The sequence below is a fragment of the Neovison vison genome, chromosome 14, assembly GCF_020171115.1.
Source record: "Neovison vison isolate M4711 chromosome 14, ASM_NN_V1, whole genome shotgun sequence".
Lineage (NCBI taxonomy): Eukaryota > Metazoa > Chordata > Mammalia > Carnivora > Mustelidae > Neogale > Neogale vison.
This window is the reverse complement of record NC_058104.1, coordinates 40357680-40373928: the sequence shown is the minus strand read 5'-3', so window position 1 is coordinate 40373928 and position 16249 is coordinate 40357680. Positions and strand designations below refer to the sequence as shown.

Below are 16249 nucleotides of genomic sequence, written 5' to 3'. Positions count from 1 at the left end.
TTGCGATTGTACCTTTTTTGTAATGAAGCTTCTGAAAAAAAGAAAAAGAAAAGAAAAAACCAGTGGGTGGCAGAGAGGCCCTGACTGGCTTTGGCTCTGGTGAGTGGGGAAGATGCTGTTCGGGGTGGGGGGAGAATGGGTCTTGAGGACACCTACACCATCACCCACCACTGGAAGGAGCTCCAACGGTTGGGAAGAGGTATCACTCCTTTGTAACTTTCATTTTATTATTATTATTTTTATTATGTTATGTTAGTCACCATACAGTACTTCATTAGCTTTTGGTGTCGTGTTCCAAGATTCATCGTTTACATACAGTACCGAGCGCTCCATGCAATACGTGCCCGCCTTAACCCCATCGCCAAGCCAACCTCTCAGCGTGTTTCTCTGACTTCACAGTCCCTCATGGTACATCTCCCACTCTGACTCCCCCCACCTTCACTTTTCCCTTCCTTCTCCTAGTGTCCTCTATGCTATTGCTTATGTTCCACAAGTAAGTGAAACCAGGTGATAATTGGGTTTCTCTGTTTGATTTACTTCACTCAGCATAATCTCCTCCACTTCCATCCATGTTGATGCATGATTTAGATATTCATCCTTTCTGATGGCTGAGTAATAGTCCAGTATATATATGGACCACATCTTTTTCCATTAGTCTGTTGAAGGGCATCTTGGCTCTTTCCACAGTTTGGCTATTGTGGGCATTGCTGTTCTGAACACTGGGATGCATATGGCCCTTCTTTTAAAGGACAGAGGCATTCGTCTTGGTTGTCCAGTCTCATGGGGCAAGTGTTCAAGGCAGAAAAGCCACCCAGCAATAAAGAGGATACATTTGGTGGTAGCATTTCTTGTTCAGCATTTCTCCTGCACCACCTCCAGAGCGGGACCCAGGGGTCCTCAGGAAGTCAAAAATCCCATATATTCAGCCCATTTCTTTCCCATAAGAATCACATCTGAAGGTTTTAGCGGGGAGGGGGTGTGGGGAACTGATTATCCCAGGGGTGGGTATGAAGGAGGTCACATATTGCATGGAGCACTGGGTGTTATACCCAAACAATGAATCATGGAACACTACATCAAAAACTAATGATGTGCTGTATGCTGACTAATGTAACATTAAAAAAAAAAAAAAAAGAACCATATCATCTATTCTTGCCCCACCGCCTAAGTCATTTCTTTACGGTTGGCCTAGCTGGACCAATCAAGGTTCATATGGATGAGGAATGTGGGAAGAAAGGAAATGAGTGAAGAGAGAGGCACAGAAACACTTGGCAACAATTCCAGGTGTCTACCAGGGAGGTAAAACAGGGGTGCACCATTCTCTGGATAAAACCCTTACCTAGCACTCCTGGTGCAAAAGAATAGCATGCACGTTATCTCCTTTAATCCTTACAACCAAGTTGTAAGTTTATCCTCATTTGACAGTTTCCTGAGACTTAGAAAGACTCAGTAACTCCCAGGGTGGCCCGGGTCACCAACAGGGAGCAAGAATGAGAATGTGGGCAGACCTGAACCAAAGTCCATGTCTCTGGCTGCCCCATTTGGAATTAGGGTCCAGCCAAGCCAAGGCCAGGCAAAGAGGAAACACTGAAGAGAAGTGCTGTACTATATCAGGGGAATAATCCAAGGATATCTCCACCTACTTCCTCCTCACTTCCCTTTTGAGCCCCTTTCCCCAGAGTTCCCACAGCTGTGCAGAAGGGCTGTGCAGACCAGCATAGGAAGTGGCGTGGTGGCTTATCCACATGAGGCAGAAGGGGGAACTTACACCACTGTCCGGATCCCCGTGGCTGTAAATGTGAGGCCATCCAGCTGGACAATGGGATCCACCAGGCTCTGAGGGTTCGAGATACTCTGGAATTGGCTGAAGGTAAAGTGGATCTTCATGAGGTTGGAGTACTGCATCAGGGAAAACTGCAAAGGAGAAGAGGAATGCCCTGGGGCTCAGGAGTTATTCTTTAATAAACTTTTTATTTTGGCATACCTTTGGATTTACAAACAACTTTTCATGTGTCTTTGAGGCTAAAACCCAGGGGAAATATGGCCCAAAAAGAAACTAGAAAATTGAAACCAAATGATGCTTCTTTCAGAGTTTGCAAGGAATAACCTTTCCTACCTCAACATTTCTTAACTTGGACTTAAAAAAAATTTCATAACATGTGAAATCAACTTATAGACTACATTTTCTCACTTCTCAAGAATTTCTGCATACATATGCACGAATTACTGGGAAATAAAATAATAAGATAAATCATGAATTACATGGAAACATAATAAAGAAATCATTAATTATTTGGCTAAGTTACCTTCAGTCTAAGACTATTTTTTCAATCCTTTCAATGCTTTTAAATAGGAAAAAAAAAAAAGTATTACCTAGGCCATGTGGGGACATATCAAATGCCAAGGGGGAATTCCCTCAGGTCAGGACTCAAATCAGCTCTGTATTTGGCATCATGGCATAGGTCCCCTAAGCTAACCCCTAGCAATACCAGGCTTCCTACTAGGTTGATCTTCCCAAGGCAGCTGCCACCCCCTCCTCACTTCCGAGATCTCGGGGACCCAGTCTCACCAGGGTGTTGGTGCCTTCAAACTGTCCCATTACAGCTCTGACAAAGTCCTTCATCTGCTTAAAGTCACTTTGGACAATGCTGCCAGAACCATCAATCAGGAAGACAATGTCCATCTCTTGACTTGGACACTCTATAGAGAAGAAGGAAGGAATCAGAGATGCCCATGTGGGTCCCAGCCATCTCCCAGGGTCCAGAAACCCTTCCTGCACCACAGAGTTAAGGGGCCATTCTTGGCCTAGGAATCAATTCCCAGCCAGTTTCCACACTTTCCATGGAGGAGGCCCAAATCCATTGCCCAAAACTTAAGAAACAAAACAAATGACTGAAGAAAAAGAGAGAGAGACACAGAGACAGAGAGAGAAAGAAAAAGAAGGGAACAGACTCTTAACAGAAGAGAACAAACTGATGGTTACCAGAGGAGAGGTGGTGGAGGATGGGTTAAATAAGTGATGGGCTTACGGAGTGCACATGTCGTGACGAGTACCAGGTGATGTATGGAATTGTTGGATCACTATATTGCACACCCACTAGTATAACACAGTACGGTAACTATACTGGAATCAAAATTAAAACTTAATTTTAAAAAAAGACTTCCAAACTAAAAAAAAAAAAAAAAAGAAATCAGTTGCCCCAGCACCCCTACCCCCACCCTGCAGAATCCCTTGCTTCCCTCCTTCCACAAGGTCCAGAAAGGGGAGAAAGAAGTAAAGGACAGAGGCGAGATGGGTTCCTTATTCGATTACTCAACAAGTAGTTGTTGACTACACACTAGGAATGTCATAGAGCACGAGGGAAAGGCAATTTAGCGAAGTGATTCAAGTGTGCATTCGGAGCGTGCTGGGCTCAAACCCCAGCTCTGCCACCTACTAGTGGTGAATTCAGGCAACTTATTTAACTACACTGGGCTTCAGTTGTCCCATCTGTAAAATGGGACAGTAAAATAGCAGTGCCTAACAAATGGGGTAGGCTAAAAGGTGTTGATGTGTACCTAAAATACTTAAGACAGGGCCTGGCCCTCCCATAGCTTTAATGGAGATTAGCTGTTATGACCATCATCACTGTGTGCCCGGCATTGTTCCAGGCACAAGAACACACCCACAGCAGATGCTAAGGTTTGCCCCCAAGAAGACACACGCCTTTTCAGGACAGAGGTCCTTATTATCAGCTACAGGGAGTAGTTGTGGATGCCTCCCAGATGATAACTCAGGAGATGCCTTGCCCAAGATTCCAACTCCTGCTCCTGGGGGCGCCCTGCATCCAGCCATGTTCCAAGCTCCTCTGGATTGGCGGAGGAGCCCATCTTCTTTCACTGCCCAATCCCGCTTCCTTCACACTCTAAGAACGGTTGTTCCCAAGAGTGTTCCCAAATGAACCTCAGAGTCTGTTTCTCAGGAAACTTGGTCTAAGACCATAGCTTGAAAAAGGGTATCATCCCGCCCTCATGGAGTCCACCGTCATGGAAAATCACAGCTCACACCCATAAACAAATAAGACACTTCACATTGACCCCAAACTCACATAAGTGTTTGTGGCCTGTGTGAAGGACACAGTTGGTAGCTCCGCCAGTGCCCCACATCCTGTGTTGCTCCCCAGGTGGTAGGAGATCAGCCACCACAGACAGTCATGAAGCTTGGTGCTGAACTGTGGAAGCTGGCCTCCTGGCACTGAAATAAAAAATCAAAAATACTGGACGCCTGGGTGGCTCAGTGGGTTAAGCAGCTGCCTTCGGCTCAGGTCATGATCCCGGCGTCCTGGGATCGAGTCCCGCATCGGGCTCCTTGATCCGTGGGGAGCCTGCTTCTCCCTCTGCCTCTGCTGCCACTCTGTCTGCCTGTGCGCTCTCTCTCTCTCTCTCTGACAAATAAATAAAATCTTTCTAAAAAATCAAAAATGCTTTCTCCTTGCTCCCCACACCTCCCCCTCCCATCTATGCAACCAGCTGGTGCTTCACCCCTGCTGAGAAGAAATGGAAGACCACTTCCCTCCCTGCTTTCTTTTTTTTTTAATTTATTTAGTCAACATACAGGACATCATTAGTTTCAGATATAGTGTTCAGTGATTTATCAGTTGTGTATGGCACCCAGTGCTCATCACATCATGTGCCCTCCTTAATGCCCATCACTCAATCACCCCATCCCCTCCCCTACCTCCCTTCCAGCACCCTCACTTTATTTCCTATAGTTCAGGGTCTCTCCTGGTTCTTCTCCCTCTCTGATGACTTCCCGTTCTGCTGTCCCTCCCTCACCATCTGATGCTCTGTGCTAAGCATACTCTTCCCCTCTGCCACCCACCTCTCCTCTGTTAACCACCAGTTTGTTCTCGACAGTTAAAAGTCTGTTTTGTTTTGTTTTTTTCTGAATTCTTGACCAGGAAATTCAGCCCCACACATGGCAGGTCAAGAGGCCCTCACTGCACCCCTCCTCACCCGATGACCCCACAGCTGAGAGCTAAAGTCCCATCCCCACATCTTACACCTGTGCTCATTTTGTGAGCTGCTCCACAAAACCACCCCTCACATCCTCTTTCAGGCCACGATGGTGGCAAGTTCTCTCAAAATATTAATTCTGGGGAGTGAAAGGGGAGAAAGAAGTAAAGGACAGAGGCGAGATGGGTTCCCACTTCTGGGGCGCCTGGGTGGCTCAGTGGGTTAAGCCGCTGCCTTCCTAGGATCTCAGGGTCTTGGGATTGAGCCCCGCATCGGGCTCTCTGCTCAGCGGGGAGCCTGCTTCCTCCTCTCTCTCTGCCTGCCTCTCTGCCTACTTGTGATCTCTGTCCATCAAATAACTAAATAAAGTCTTTTAAAAATATCACTTCTGTTTCTTGTTCCTTTTACTATCTTCACTGGGCTTCCAATAGCAAGCACCAGGCTATAGCTGAGCACCTTCTGAAAAACAGACCAAATCAGTCAGATGAGGTTGGCTCCAGGTCTCAGCTCCGTCACTTCCTAACAGCAAGAACTCAGCTCTCTGAGCTTCAGTTTTCTTGCTTGTTAGACAGGACCATCCTACCTATCAGCCCGGATCTTGTGGGGTGCAATAAAAATGCACACCAGGCATGGCTTGCATGGAGCACTGGGTGAGGTGAAAAAATAATAATGTTTTTCTGAAAATAAATAAATTGGAAAAAAAATGCACACCAGTCATCAGGCATTGTCTGGCTACAATTGAGGTAGTCACTTCTACCTCTACTCAAACTTGATTTGCCTACACCAGGCTCACATGCCTGCGTTCCATTTTCATCAGGCATCCTACTGCGTGAGTCATGGAGACATCCAGGAGAAAAGACTCACCTCCTAGTGCTTAAATAGCACATCACCTCCCCTGGCTGCTCAGATACCCAGGCAAGTCATGGTAACCCTAAAACTCCTGGAATCCCGCTCTTTACTCTCTGTCCCCTTTGTAGACTGTGCTCTCAGAGTCTGGGTGCGAGGCCTTTCTGTTGCAGCTCTAACCTTTGCCTAAAAGCCCACCATGCCTGGCATCATTGCTTCTCTAGTCTGAAACATTGCTCTCAGCCAGCACCTTGAGTGGCCCCTGTCCCTGACTTGGAGCCCATTATCTCCCCCTCCTAGTGCAAACACATGGCCCTAGCTAGAAGGTCAGTCATGACGGTATTCACATATTATGTGTTGGGCAGAGGTCGAAACACTTTATATATATTAAATCTTTTGATTGTCACAACCACCTTAATTATTCAGACCCAGTTTACCAATGAGGAAATTAAAGCCCAGGAAAGAAGCCCGAAGTACACAGAAGACAAACTCATTCAGACTGACTCCCAGAGCTGCTGCTCAGTTCTCTGGCGCCATTCTTTGCAGAAAGCATCATTGCTGACAAAACTGTGCATCACAGTTTCCATAGCTCTACCATTTGCTCCCCTTAGAAGCTCAGCAGTGAATGATCCAGAACAGACTCCTTCTTGGACCCTATCCAAGGATCTGTCATCCTCACCGCATTTTCAAAATCCAAGGTCTTTCTTCTGAAAGCCCAGAAAGCATCCCTCCACTTGTTGGCAACTGTGAGGCTCTCGTGCCTCCTGAAGCCAGCACTCTGAGACTCTCTTCTGTCTCACCAGAACTTTCTCCCCTTGACTAGCTTAGAGTTCCTTCTGTGATCTGCCCTCCCTACCAGGCCAGACCATGCTCCCAGACCTTCTTGAGCTTGCTGAGGCCTGTGAGAAGGGGCCATGGGCACAGGAAGCCAGGACCACAGTCACGTGCTCTGCCCACTCTTCAGTGCCAGCATGTACTCACATAGAATCACTGTCTCTGTAGGACCTACCTGGCAGGGAAGCAGGCATGGTCCAAATGGTCTGCAGGTGGGAGCCCAACAGGAAGCAGAAGCCTTCTGCATACATATTCTCCCCACAGGCTCTGTGCATGGTGGGGCCACAGGCCTAAGGGCAGAGGCCTGTGTGAACAAGGGGGTCCCCAGGACTCTCGACACTCTTTTCCAGTCCCAGCGTCCCCCAGCCCCTGCTCCTCCCTCATCACCTCCTACGACCCAGGGAAACTTACCAGTATCCAGGAACGATTGGTGCAGGATGCCAGGGACAGGCCCAGGGACATGTTCATGACCTCTGGGGGTGCTGAGAGGGCAGAGACACATGATCATTCGTGGGCACATCCCCATTTGAGGGGAGAGTCAGGGCTAGAGGCCAGGGAGGGAGCACTGCAGTAGAGGATTAAGGGCCACAGTTCCTGGGTGGTCACTCACTGTGCAGTGGGATGGGTTGACAGAGGCCAGTGGCGGCCACACAGTCGTACAACCGTCCTGTTTGGTTGGCCGCCACGACCTCCAGGGGGGCTCCCACCACGAGTCTGTAGGCACAAACATGACATATAGTTACAGGAAGGGTAAGGGCACAGGGCACTTCAAGTGAGGAAGTATCACTGTGTAACAGGGAAGTGAGACTTTGAGAGGGAAGCTTTTGGCATTTGCCACTCATGAAGCTTTAAATAATGGGGCCCGAGTTCAACCCACATGTGCCAAAGGACCGTGCTGGGCTTTTTCTTTGTTTGAGTGGGTGTATACATAAATAAATGTGTATTTATATACAAAAATGGTTTTAGTGTTATTGTTTTTTCAGCATTCACCAAAAATAAAACTATCCAATGCAAAACAGCATTTCCCAACCATGGACAAGAGCATTTGGTTTTTGAGGTGCCATCGTTCTGAGCCACCCAAGAAATAGATAGCCTCAATTTAAACGGAAAAATCTGCTAAAGCCATACGTTATCAAAACAAATAGATGATTCTGTAATTAATTGGACAGTTTTAATATCAATAATTTAAGTTGGACAATTTAAAACCACAGTATCTGGGGAGGTGAGTGCTGTGAAGTGTGTAAGATTAACGATTCACAGACCTGTACCCCTGGGGCTAATAACACATGATATGTTAATAAAAAATAAAAAATAAATAAAATAAATAAATAAAAAGAAACAAAAAAATAAAACCACAGTATCCAAATTCATATCAAAATCTATAGTCATATAAGTGCAACAATTTTTGCAAAACTCTTTGAAAGGAGAGAATTAATTTTGAATTAAAAACTTATATTTACCAACAATCTCTCCTCTCAAATGAAATAACTAAATAAATGTTTGTGTCTTTCAATTAATTTCCAAGCAAAGGAACCCAGGGTAGGGGAGCTGAAGATGTTCTACACCTTGATCTAGGCAGCAGATACCTGGCTATATACATATGAAAAATTCATTGAGTTGGACCTTTCGAGTTTGTGCACTTCAGTTTATGAGCTCTGGATTTCAAAACAAACAAAGGAAAAAACAAAACTCTGGCACCTGGCACTTGCTTCCATGTCCCAGCCTGCCAGCTGGATGAGGAGGGGAGATGGATGTGTATGAGGAACTCAGTGACCTCAAAATGCTACTTCTTGCCCAGCTGAATCTTCCTGTATTCTCAGGCCCATTGCCAATGTCACCTCCTCTGTGAAGCCTTCCTGGAATTCCCTCTTGGGTTTGCTCTCTCCCTTGCAGTGCCTCCCAGACTTTGGTTATGCTTGGATCACATGGTAACTTCAACATCTTGGGGCCCAGTCACTGGGAGCTGAGAATGTGCGCTTCTGGAGGCAGGGTAAGGTACATAACTTGCCTGTCCCAGAGTGAAATAAAGATGTGGGGCCTCTTGTACAAGGGGAAAAAAAGGTTTTTTTTCCTTTTTCCCTTTTTTGGGGGAGGGATTTCTGTTCTTCTCCTCCTCCTTCTTCTCCTTCCTCCTCCTCTTCCTCCTCCTTCTTCTCCTTCCTCCTCCTCCTTTCCTTCTTCTTATTCTTCTTTGCAATTTGCCTCTCTACCTGTCCTGGTATCTCCTTTTTTCTCTTTAATGCTGCATTCCCTCAGGCACAGGGATACTCATGGGACAAGTGAAAAATCCCATAAGACTGGGTGAACTGTGCACCCGAGCCAAGCCTGACCTTGTTCAGCTCGTGCCAGGGACTGACGGTGGCAGCTGAGAAACATTCCCCAGAACGCTGGGCTGCATGTGAGCCAAGGCTTTAAGCCACAGCACAGCTCCACTGTCCCATGAATTTAATTTACAATATACAAATGCTAAGATTAGATTATAAACATTTTCAAAAGGAAGACTGCAAAACATTACTTCAAGCACAAGGGTGCCTGTACTGGTCACATGCACTGATCACAGAAGAACAGATTCAGGACCTTCCTCTTGAAGGATTTTCTTGTCCAGAGTCTGTGGTCCTTCTTGGGATTGTGAATAGTTAGTAGTAGGGGTGTCATGGGCCCTGGAGGAGCAGTGGACAGGCTTCTTGCCCATGCTGCCCTTCCTCCAGGACACCCTCCTAATCATGCCATGTTCAACCATTTGCCTGCAGGTGGAAGGAATAGAGGTAAGGGAGTGGGCAGGGCCTACCTAGATCTGTCGAACTGGACCACGGTCTGTCCAAAGCTAGCTCCATCCTCTTGAAATATCACGGGCTCCTCCACATCCAAGTTGAATCCATGATAAGAAGCCAGGACTGAGGAATATGGAAAGGGAGGCAGGGGTAGGGGGAACCGTCAGAAAAGACTCATCTGCTCTGGACCCCTGACTTCTTGGAATCTTGACGCCCACCCCAGTTCAGCTCATGTGCCCAGGAGAAGGGTGTTCTCTTTTTCTTTGTTTCCTGATTTGCCATCTATAAGGCTCCTGTCTCTCTCCCTAAGAAATAATTAAGCCACAATACAAAAAATGACAATCCAGAAAAATGCCCCCTCCAGGACATTTCATAGGACATCCACATTCTGAAATTAGGCCTGTCATCTCCTGGTCTGTTAGATCAGGCATGTCCCCTAAAGAGAAAGTGACCATGTAATTTATTTTCTAAACTGAGACCTTCTGTGAGTGAAAGGGGCACCATTAATAATTACACCAGGGGAAAAACAATCTGAGGGGTGTGGGAGGTTGGGGAACCAGGTGGTGGGTATTATAGAGGGCACGGATTGCATGGGCATTGGGTGTAGTGAAAAAATAATGAATACTTTTTTTCTGAAAATAAATAAATTGAAAATAATAATAATAATAATTACACCAGGGTCATTGGGACCGGACCAGGCATATCAGGGCTTATGGTTACCCTCCTTAAATACTGTCCTGCTCCATCTTCTCATTATACAGAGACCCTAAGGTCCAGACTAGCGAACAGACTGAGAATTTTATTTGTAAATTTGATAATTTGTAATTTTATGTTTTCCATGTTCCCCTCTCTTGGTGTCAGGCTCTAAGAGGGCAAGGATTGCAACAGTTTTGTGTGGTGCCTGGTATAGTGCCTGGCCCTTAACAAATGACTAATTACTATTTGTTGGCTGGCCTAAAACTGCATAACAAGTCACTGATACAACCAGGATTCCAACCCACTCCTTTGACTCTTGACATTCTCCTCTCTGGTGACGAAGCTCAAAACCTCAGCAGAAGGCCCTCTACATTTCAAGGGCTTTTCCCAACACCCTTACTCCCAAGAGACATTTCTACTAACCATTTCTACTAGAATTCCCAGTCTCCGATTGAGGCATCAACTTCAACCCACAAAGTAAGGAAATTCTAAGGAGTTAAAGCATCAGGCCAGGAAGTGACAGGCAGCATCCAGACACTTGAACCCTAGGGTTCTAAGGAAAAGGCCAGATGTTGATGGTGCTGTAACCCTACTATAGCCATATGCAAGGGAGTTTCACATCCTATATCTTCCTTTCAAAGAATGATTCTGTTTCTGAGTCTGAAAACAGGCTCTATGACCTGACAAGTAAGAGGGTGCCAAGGGTCTCAGACTCAAATACCTCAGAGGCCAGGCAGGTGATGAAGTGGGTAAGTGTGAGCACCAGGAATTACTGGTACTTACAGTCTGTGGCCCCTTTAAAGGAAGAAGCCATTACCAAACTCTAGTATTCAGAGCTCTAGACCTTACAATCTCTCAAGAGATGCTGACAATCTAGACTTTTGTGTGGAATCTGATTTTTTTAAAAGATTTTATTTATTTATTTGACAGACAGAGATCAGAAGTAGGCAGAGAGGCAGGCAGAGAGAGAGAGAGGAGGAAGCAGGCTCCCGCTGAGCAGAGAGCCCGATGCGGGGCTCGATCCCAGGACCCTGAGATCATGACCTGAGCCGAAGGCAGAGGCTTTAACCCACTGAGCCACCCAGGCACCCCTGGAATCTGATTTTTAATAGACACACAAGTGATTTCAAATGACACATCGATGTGGTCCTGATACAGTTTTTAATTTCTGGACTATTCTTTTGGCAACAGCAGGACAACATACCTGAAATCAAGACGAAGGACATGAGGGGCCAAGGAGGTGATATCCACCATTTCCTCTTCCTAGTGACTCCTATGGCCTTCACCCTGAGGCCCTGGGGCAGAGTGCTATCCCCCATACCACACAGCAGAATCCTCACAGGAGGAATTGTGGAGACGGAGCTCATCCTCCACCCAAGCATAGCCTGTAAGTCCAACTTTTCTCTCTTTGCTCAGGCTATGACCCTCCCCTGATTCCAGGCCATTCCTCCTTCCACACAAGACTGGACACTATAGTGGGTCCTCCCCTGTTCTCAACCCCTCCAGAGAGATCTATGAGCTAACCGCCAGCCCCAGCCTGTCCTACCAGATGGGAAAGCACCACCCGCAGGCTTCTCCCAGCCCGGAAAGCCCCCACTCACCACCCAGGAGGAGCACAGTTCCCAAAGCCATCACAGAGCATGCATCGAAGGAGAAGTGAAGAGCTGAGCAGTGGAGCACCGAAGGAGACTCAGTGCCCTGGGGGAGCGTTAAAACACTGACTCAGAGTCAGGAAGTTCTCAGTTAATCATAGAACAGAGGCAGGGGCAGGAGGCCAAAGACGCCCTTGGGGAAAATCTCCCATACTTTCCCACCACCGTCACCTCTGCAAATCTGGCTTCTTTTCCAGGGCCTGCTTTTCCCATAAGACCACCTTTCCCCAGCCCTTGAGACCAGTTAGAATCAAGGGAACCTAGGATCCCTCTGGGGCCTCAGACACCAGACTGGATGAAACAGATGCTTACAGAGGCCCCACTGTATGAATGCGAGCCTGAACAGACAGCAGTGCTGGATGGCGGAGAGCACAAGTGAGGCTGTTGTGGAAAAAAGCAGTGTCGTGTGGTGCCATAAACAGTGAATCTTGGAACACAGAAAAAAATAAAATAAAATTTAAATAAATAAATAAACAGACTCCATCAAGAGATCAATGAAAAATCAAATGGGTAAATAGACTTAGTAGTCTTAAACTGACTGACTGACTAGTCAGCAACAAAAGAGAACAGACTACAGATACATATAACAACGTGGATGAATCTCAACTTTGTCATAAGTAAAAGCAAGTCAGACACCAAGCTGCATAATGTTTACTACTTTCAAACAAATAGGAAAAACTGATCCACGAGGATAGAAATAGAACAGTGATTGCCACCAGTGGAGGTAGAGAAGGAACTTCTGGCACTTGTTAAATTTAACATTAACCCTTGCTATTTTAATATTTAATAACAATACTTTAAAGTTAGTTAAATGGTAGAAGGGTAGATAATGGGTAGTTGTTATTTATTCTCTGTAATTTTCTGTGTGTTTTGAATATTCTACAATTAAACATATATGAGTGTTTCTCAAAAGCTTGAAAAAAGGTAATAGTATAAAAGCCGAGGAATAGACTTGGAAGGGTAGACTACATGACAGAATCCCTAACTATGGCCTATTATTTTACATATACTTGTGACAGTTATTTAAACACCTAACATGCATGTTACATGTCAAGTATAGACAACACGGAATAGTCTTCTAGACAAAAATTTTAGTTCAGTTTTCTTGAGCTGATATTTAAGGAAGAGAAAAAATTAACTAGATACTGGGAAGGGCATTGATGCTGGGAATAGGGCCAAAGTTTATGGTTGCTGGTTTTAAGGCTGACTTCCCTACTTCCTGCTGAGAATGTCAAGGTCAAGTTAAGCTTGGGCTAAGGAGACCTAGCAAACAGCACCCATGCTTCTGTTCCATGGATCTTCTCTGTGTTTAGAACCACAAAGTAAAACCATATGATAATTGACTTTCTCTGTTTGACTTATTTCACTTAGTATAATCTCCTCCAGTCGCGTCCATGTTGATGCAAAATTTGGGTATTTATCCTTTCTGAGGGCTGAGTAATATCTCAGCATATGGAGCACTGGCTGTTATACACAAACAATGAATCATGTAACACTACATCAAAATTGTGTAATGGTGTACTGTATGTGACTAACACAAATCAATCAATCAATTAATTTTAATTTCTTTTTTTCTTTTTTTATAAATTAATTAATTTATTTTCAGAAAAACAGTATTCATTACTTTTGCACCACACCCAGTGCTCCATGCAAGCCGTGCCGTCTATAATACCCACCACCTGGTACCCCAACCTCCCACCCCCCTGCCACTTCAAACCCTCAGATTGTTTTTCAGAGTCCATAGTCTCTCATGATTCTTATACTTGTTTTAATCAGGAAAGGATGCTGAATCTTGTCAAATGCTTTTCTTTCTTTCTTTTTAGCCCAAACTGGGAATTACAAAACTTGAAAGAAGTTTTCTATATTGTACATAGCAATTCGGGGTCTCTTCTGATTCCATACAAATTTTAGGATTATTTGCTCCAGCTGTTTGAAGAATACCGGTGGAATTTTGATCGGAATGGCATTAAAAGTATAGATTGCTCTAGGCAGTATAGACATTTTAACAATGTTTATTCTTCCGATCCATGAGCATGGAATGGTCTCCCATCTTTTTGTGTCTTCTTAAATTTCTTTCATGAGTGTTCTGTAGTTCCTCGAATACAGATCCTTTACCTCTTTGGTTAGGTTTATTCCCAGGTATCTTATGGTTCTTGGTGCTATAGTAAATGGAATCGATTCTCTAATTTCCCTTTCTGTATTTTCACTGTTAGTGTATAAGAAAGCCACTGATTTCTGCACATTGACTTTGTATCCTGCCACGTTGCTGAATTGCTGTATGAGTTCTAGTAGTTTGGGGGTGGAGTCTTTTGGGTTTTCCATATAAAGAATCATGTCATCTGCGAAGAGAGAGAGTTTGACTTCTTCATTGCCAATTTGGATACCTTTTATTTCTCTTTGTTGTCTTATTGCTGTTGCTAGGACTTATGATACTTTGTTGAACAAGAGTGGTGAGAGTGGGCATCCTTGTCTTGTTCCTGATCTCAGCGGGAAGGCTGCAAGCTTTTTCCCACTGAGGATGATATTTGCTGTGGGTCTTTCATAGATAGATTTTATGAAGTTCAGGAATGCTCCCTCTATCCCTATACTTTGAAGCATTTGTACATAATACTATAATCTCAGGAAAACAAATAACAACAAAAACACTAGGCCACCTACTAATTAATTTTAATTTCTTTTCAGGGTTCCAGAATTTATTGTTTATGCACACACCCAGTGCTCCATGCAATACTTGCCCTCCTTAATGCCCAGCCCCAGAATCACCCATCCCTCCACCCCCTCCCTTCCAAGACCCTCAGTTTGTTTCTAAAAGTCCACAGTCTCTCATGGTTCATCTCCCCCTCTGATTTTCCCCAATTCATTTTTCTTTTCCTTCTCCTAATGTCCTCCATGTTATTCCTTATGCTCCACAAGTAAGTGAAACCGTATGATAATTGAGTCATTCTGCTTGACTTATTTCACTCAGCATAATATCCTCCAGTCCCATCCATGTTTCTACAAAAGCTGGTTATTCATCCTTTTTGATAGCTGAGTAATATTCCATTGCATATATGGACCATATCTTCTTTATCCATTTGTCTATTGAAGGGCATCTTGGCTCTTTCCACCGTTTGGCTATTGTGGACATTGCTGCTATGAACATTGGAGTACCTATAGCCCATCTTTTCACTACATCTGTATCTTTTTGGTAAATACCCAGTAGTACAGTTGAAGGGTCATAGGATAGCTCTATTTTTAATTTTTTTGAGGCATCTCCACACTATTTTCCAAAGTGGCTGCACCAACTTGCATTCCCAACAGTGTAAGAGGGTTCCTCTTTCTCCACATCCTCTCCAACACTTGTTGTTTCCTGCATTGTTAATCTTTGCCATTCTAAATCGTGTAAGATTGTATCTCAGTGTGGTTTCGATTTGAATTTCCCTGATGGCTAATGATGATGAACACTTTTTCATGTGTCTGTTAGCCATTTGTGTGTCTTTATTGGAGAATTATCTGTTCATGTCTCCTGCCCATTTTTTGACATGATTATCTGCTTTTTGGGTGTTGAGTTTGAAAGTTCTTTATAGATCTTGGATATCAGCCCTTTTTCTGTAGTGTCATTTGCAAATATCTTCTCCCATTCTGTGGGTTGCCTCTTTGTTTTGTTGAATGTTTCTTTTGCTGCGCAGCTTTTTATCTTTTTTAAAAAAATTTTTTAAATTTATTTGACAGACAGAGATCACAAGTAGGCCAAGATGGAGGCAGGGAGGGGGGAGCAGACTCAATGCTGAGCAGAGAGCCTGATGTGGTGCTCAATCCCAGGACCCTGGGATCATGACCTGAGCTGAAAGCAGAGGATTTAACCCACTGAGCCTCCCAGGCGCCCTCACAGCTTTTTATCTTGATGAAGTCCCAAAAGTTCTTTTTTTTTTTTTTTTTACTGGGTGTTAACTAACTGGAATTTTTTTTAATTTTTATTTTTTTTAAGTTTCTTTTTAGTGTTCCAGAATTCATTGTTTATGCACCACTCCCAGTGCCCCATGCAATCCGTGCTCTCCACAATGCCCACCACCTGGTACCCCAACGTCCCACGCCCCTCCTCTCCAAAACCCTCTGTTCATTCCTCAGAGTCCACAGTCTCTCCTGGCTCGTCTTCCCCTCCTACTTCCCCCAACTCTCTTCTGTCCGTCTCTGCCTGTGCTCCGTGTTGGTACCTGTGCTTGCTTTCATTCCTCTTGCCTTTGAAGATGTGCCTTGAAAGATTTTGGCTTTCAAAATGTGGCTGATGTCGAAGAGGTTACTGCCTAGGTCGTCCTCTACGATTCTGATGGATTCCTGCAACACGCTGAGGTCTTTCATCCATTTAGAGTTCATCTTTGTGTACGCTGTCACAGAATGGTCGAGTTTCATTCTTCTATACGTAGCTGTCCAATCTTCCCAGCACCAGTTATTGAAGAGACTGTCTTTTTTTGACTG

The 16249-nt window shown here is 44.7% G+C and overlaps 1 protein-coding gene across 1 annotated transcript in view; it reads right to left on the bottom strand.

Moving 5' to 3' along the window:
- Nucleotides 1–11805, bottom strand: part of ITGAD (integrin subunit alpha D) — a 31872-nt gene extending 20067 nt beyond the window's left edge. The window contains exons 1-7 of the mRNA XM_044233357.1: nucleotides 11744–11805; nucleotides 9464–9569; nucleotides 7286–7389; nucleotides 7087–7157; nucleotides 6851–6965; nucleotides 2570–2700; nucleotides 1769–1914 (exon numbers count right to left, since the gene is read on the bottom strand). Of these exons, the coding sequence (XP_044089292.1) occupies nucleotides 1769–1914; nucleotides 2570–2700; nucleotides 6851–6965; nucleotides 7087–7157; nucleotides 7286–7389; nucleotides 9464–9569; nucleotides 11744–11774 (704 nt within the window). The 5' untranslated portion in view covers nucleotides 11775–11805. The remainder of the gene's footprint in view (nucleotides 1–1768; nucleotides 1915–2569; nucleotides 2701–6850; nucleotides 6966–7086; nucleotides 7158–7285; nucleotides 7390–9463; nucleotides 9570–11743) is intronic.
- Between the last annotated feature and the right edge of the window lie 4444 nt (nucleotides 11806–16249).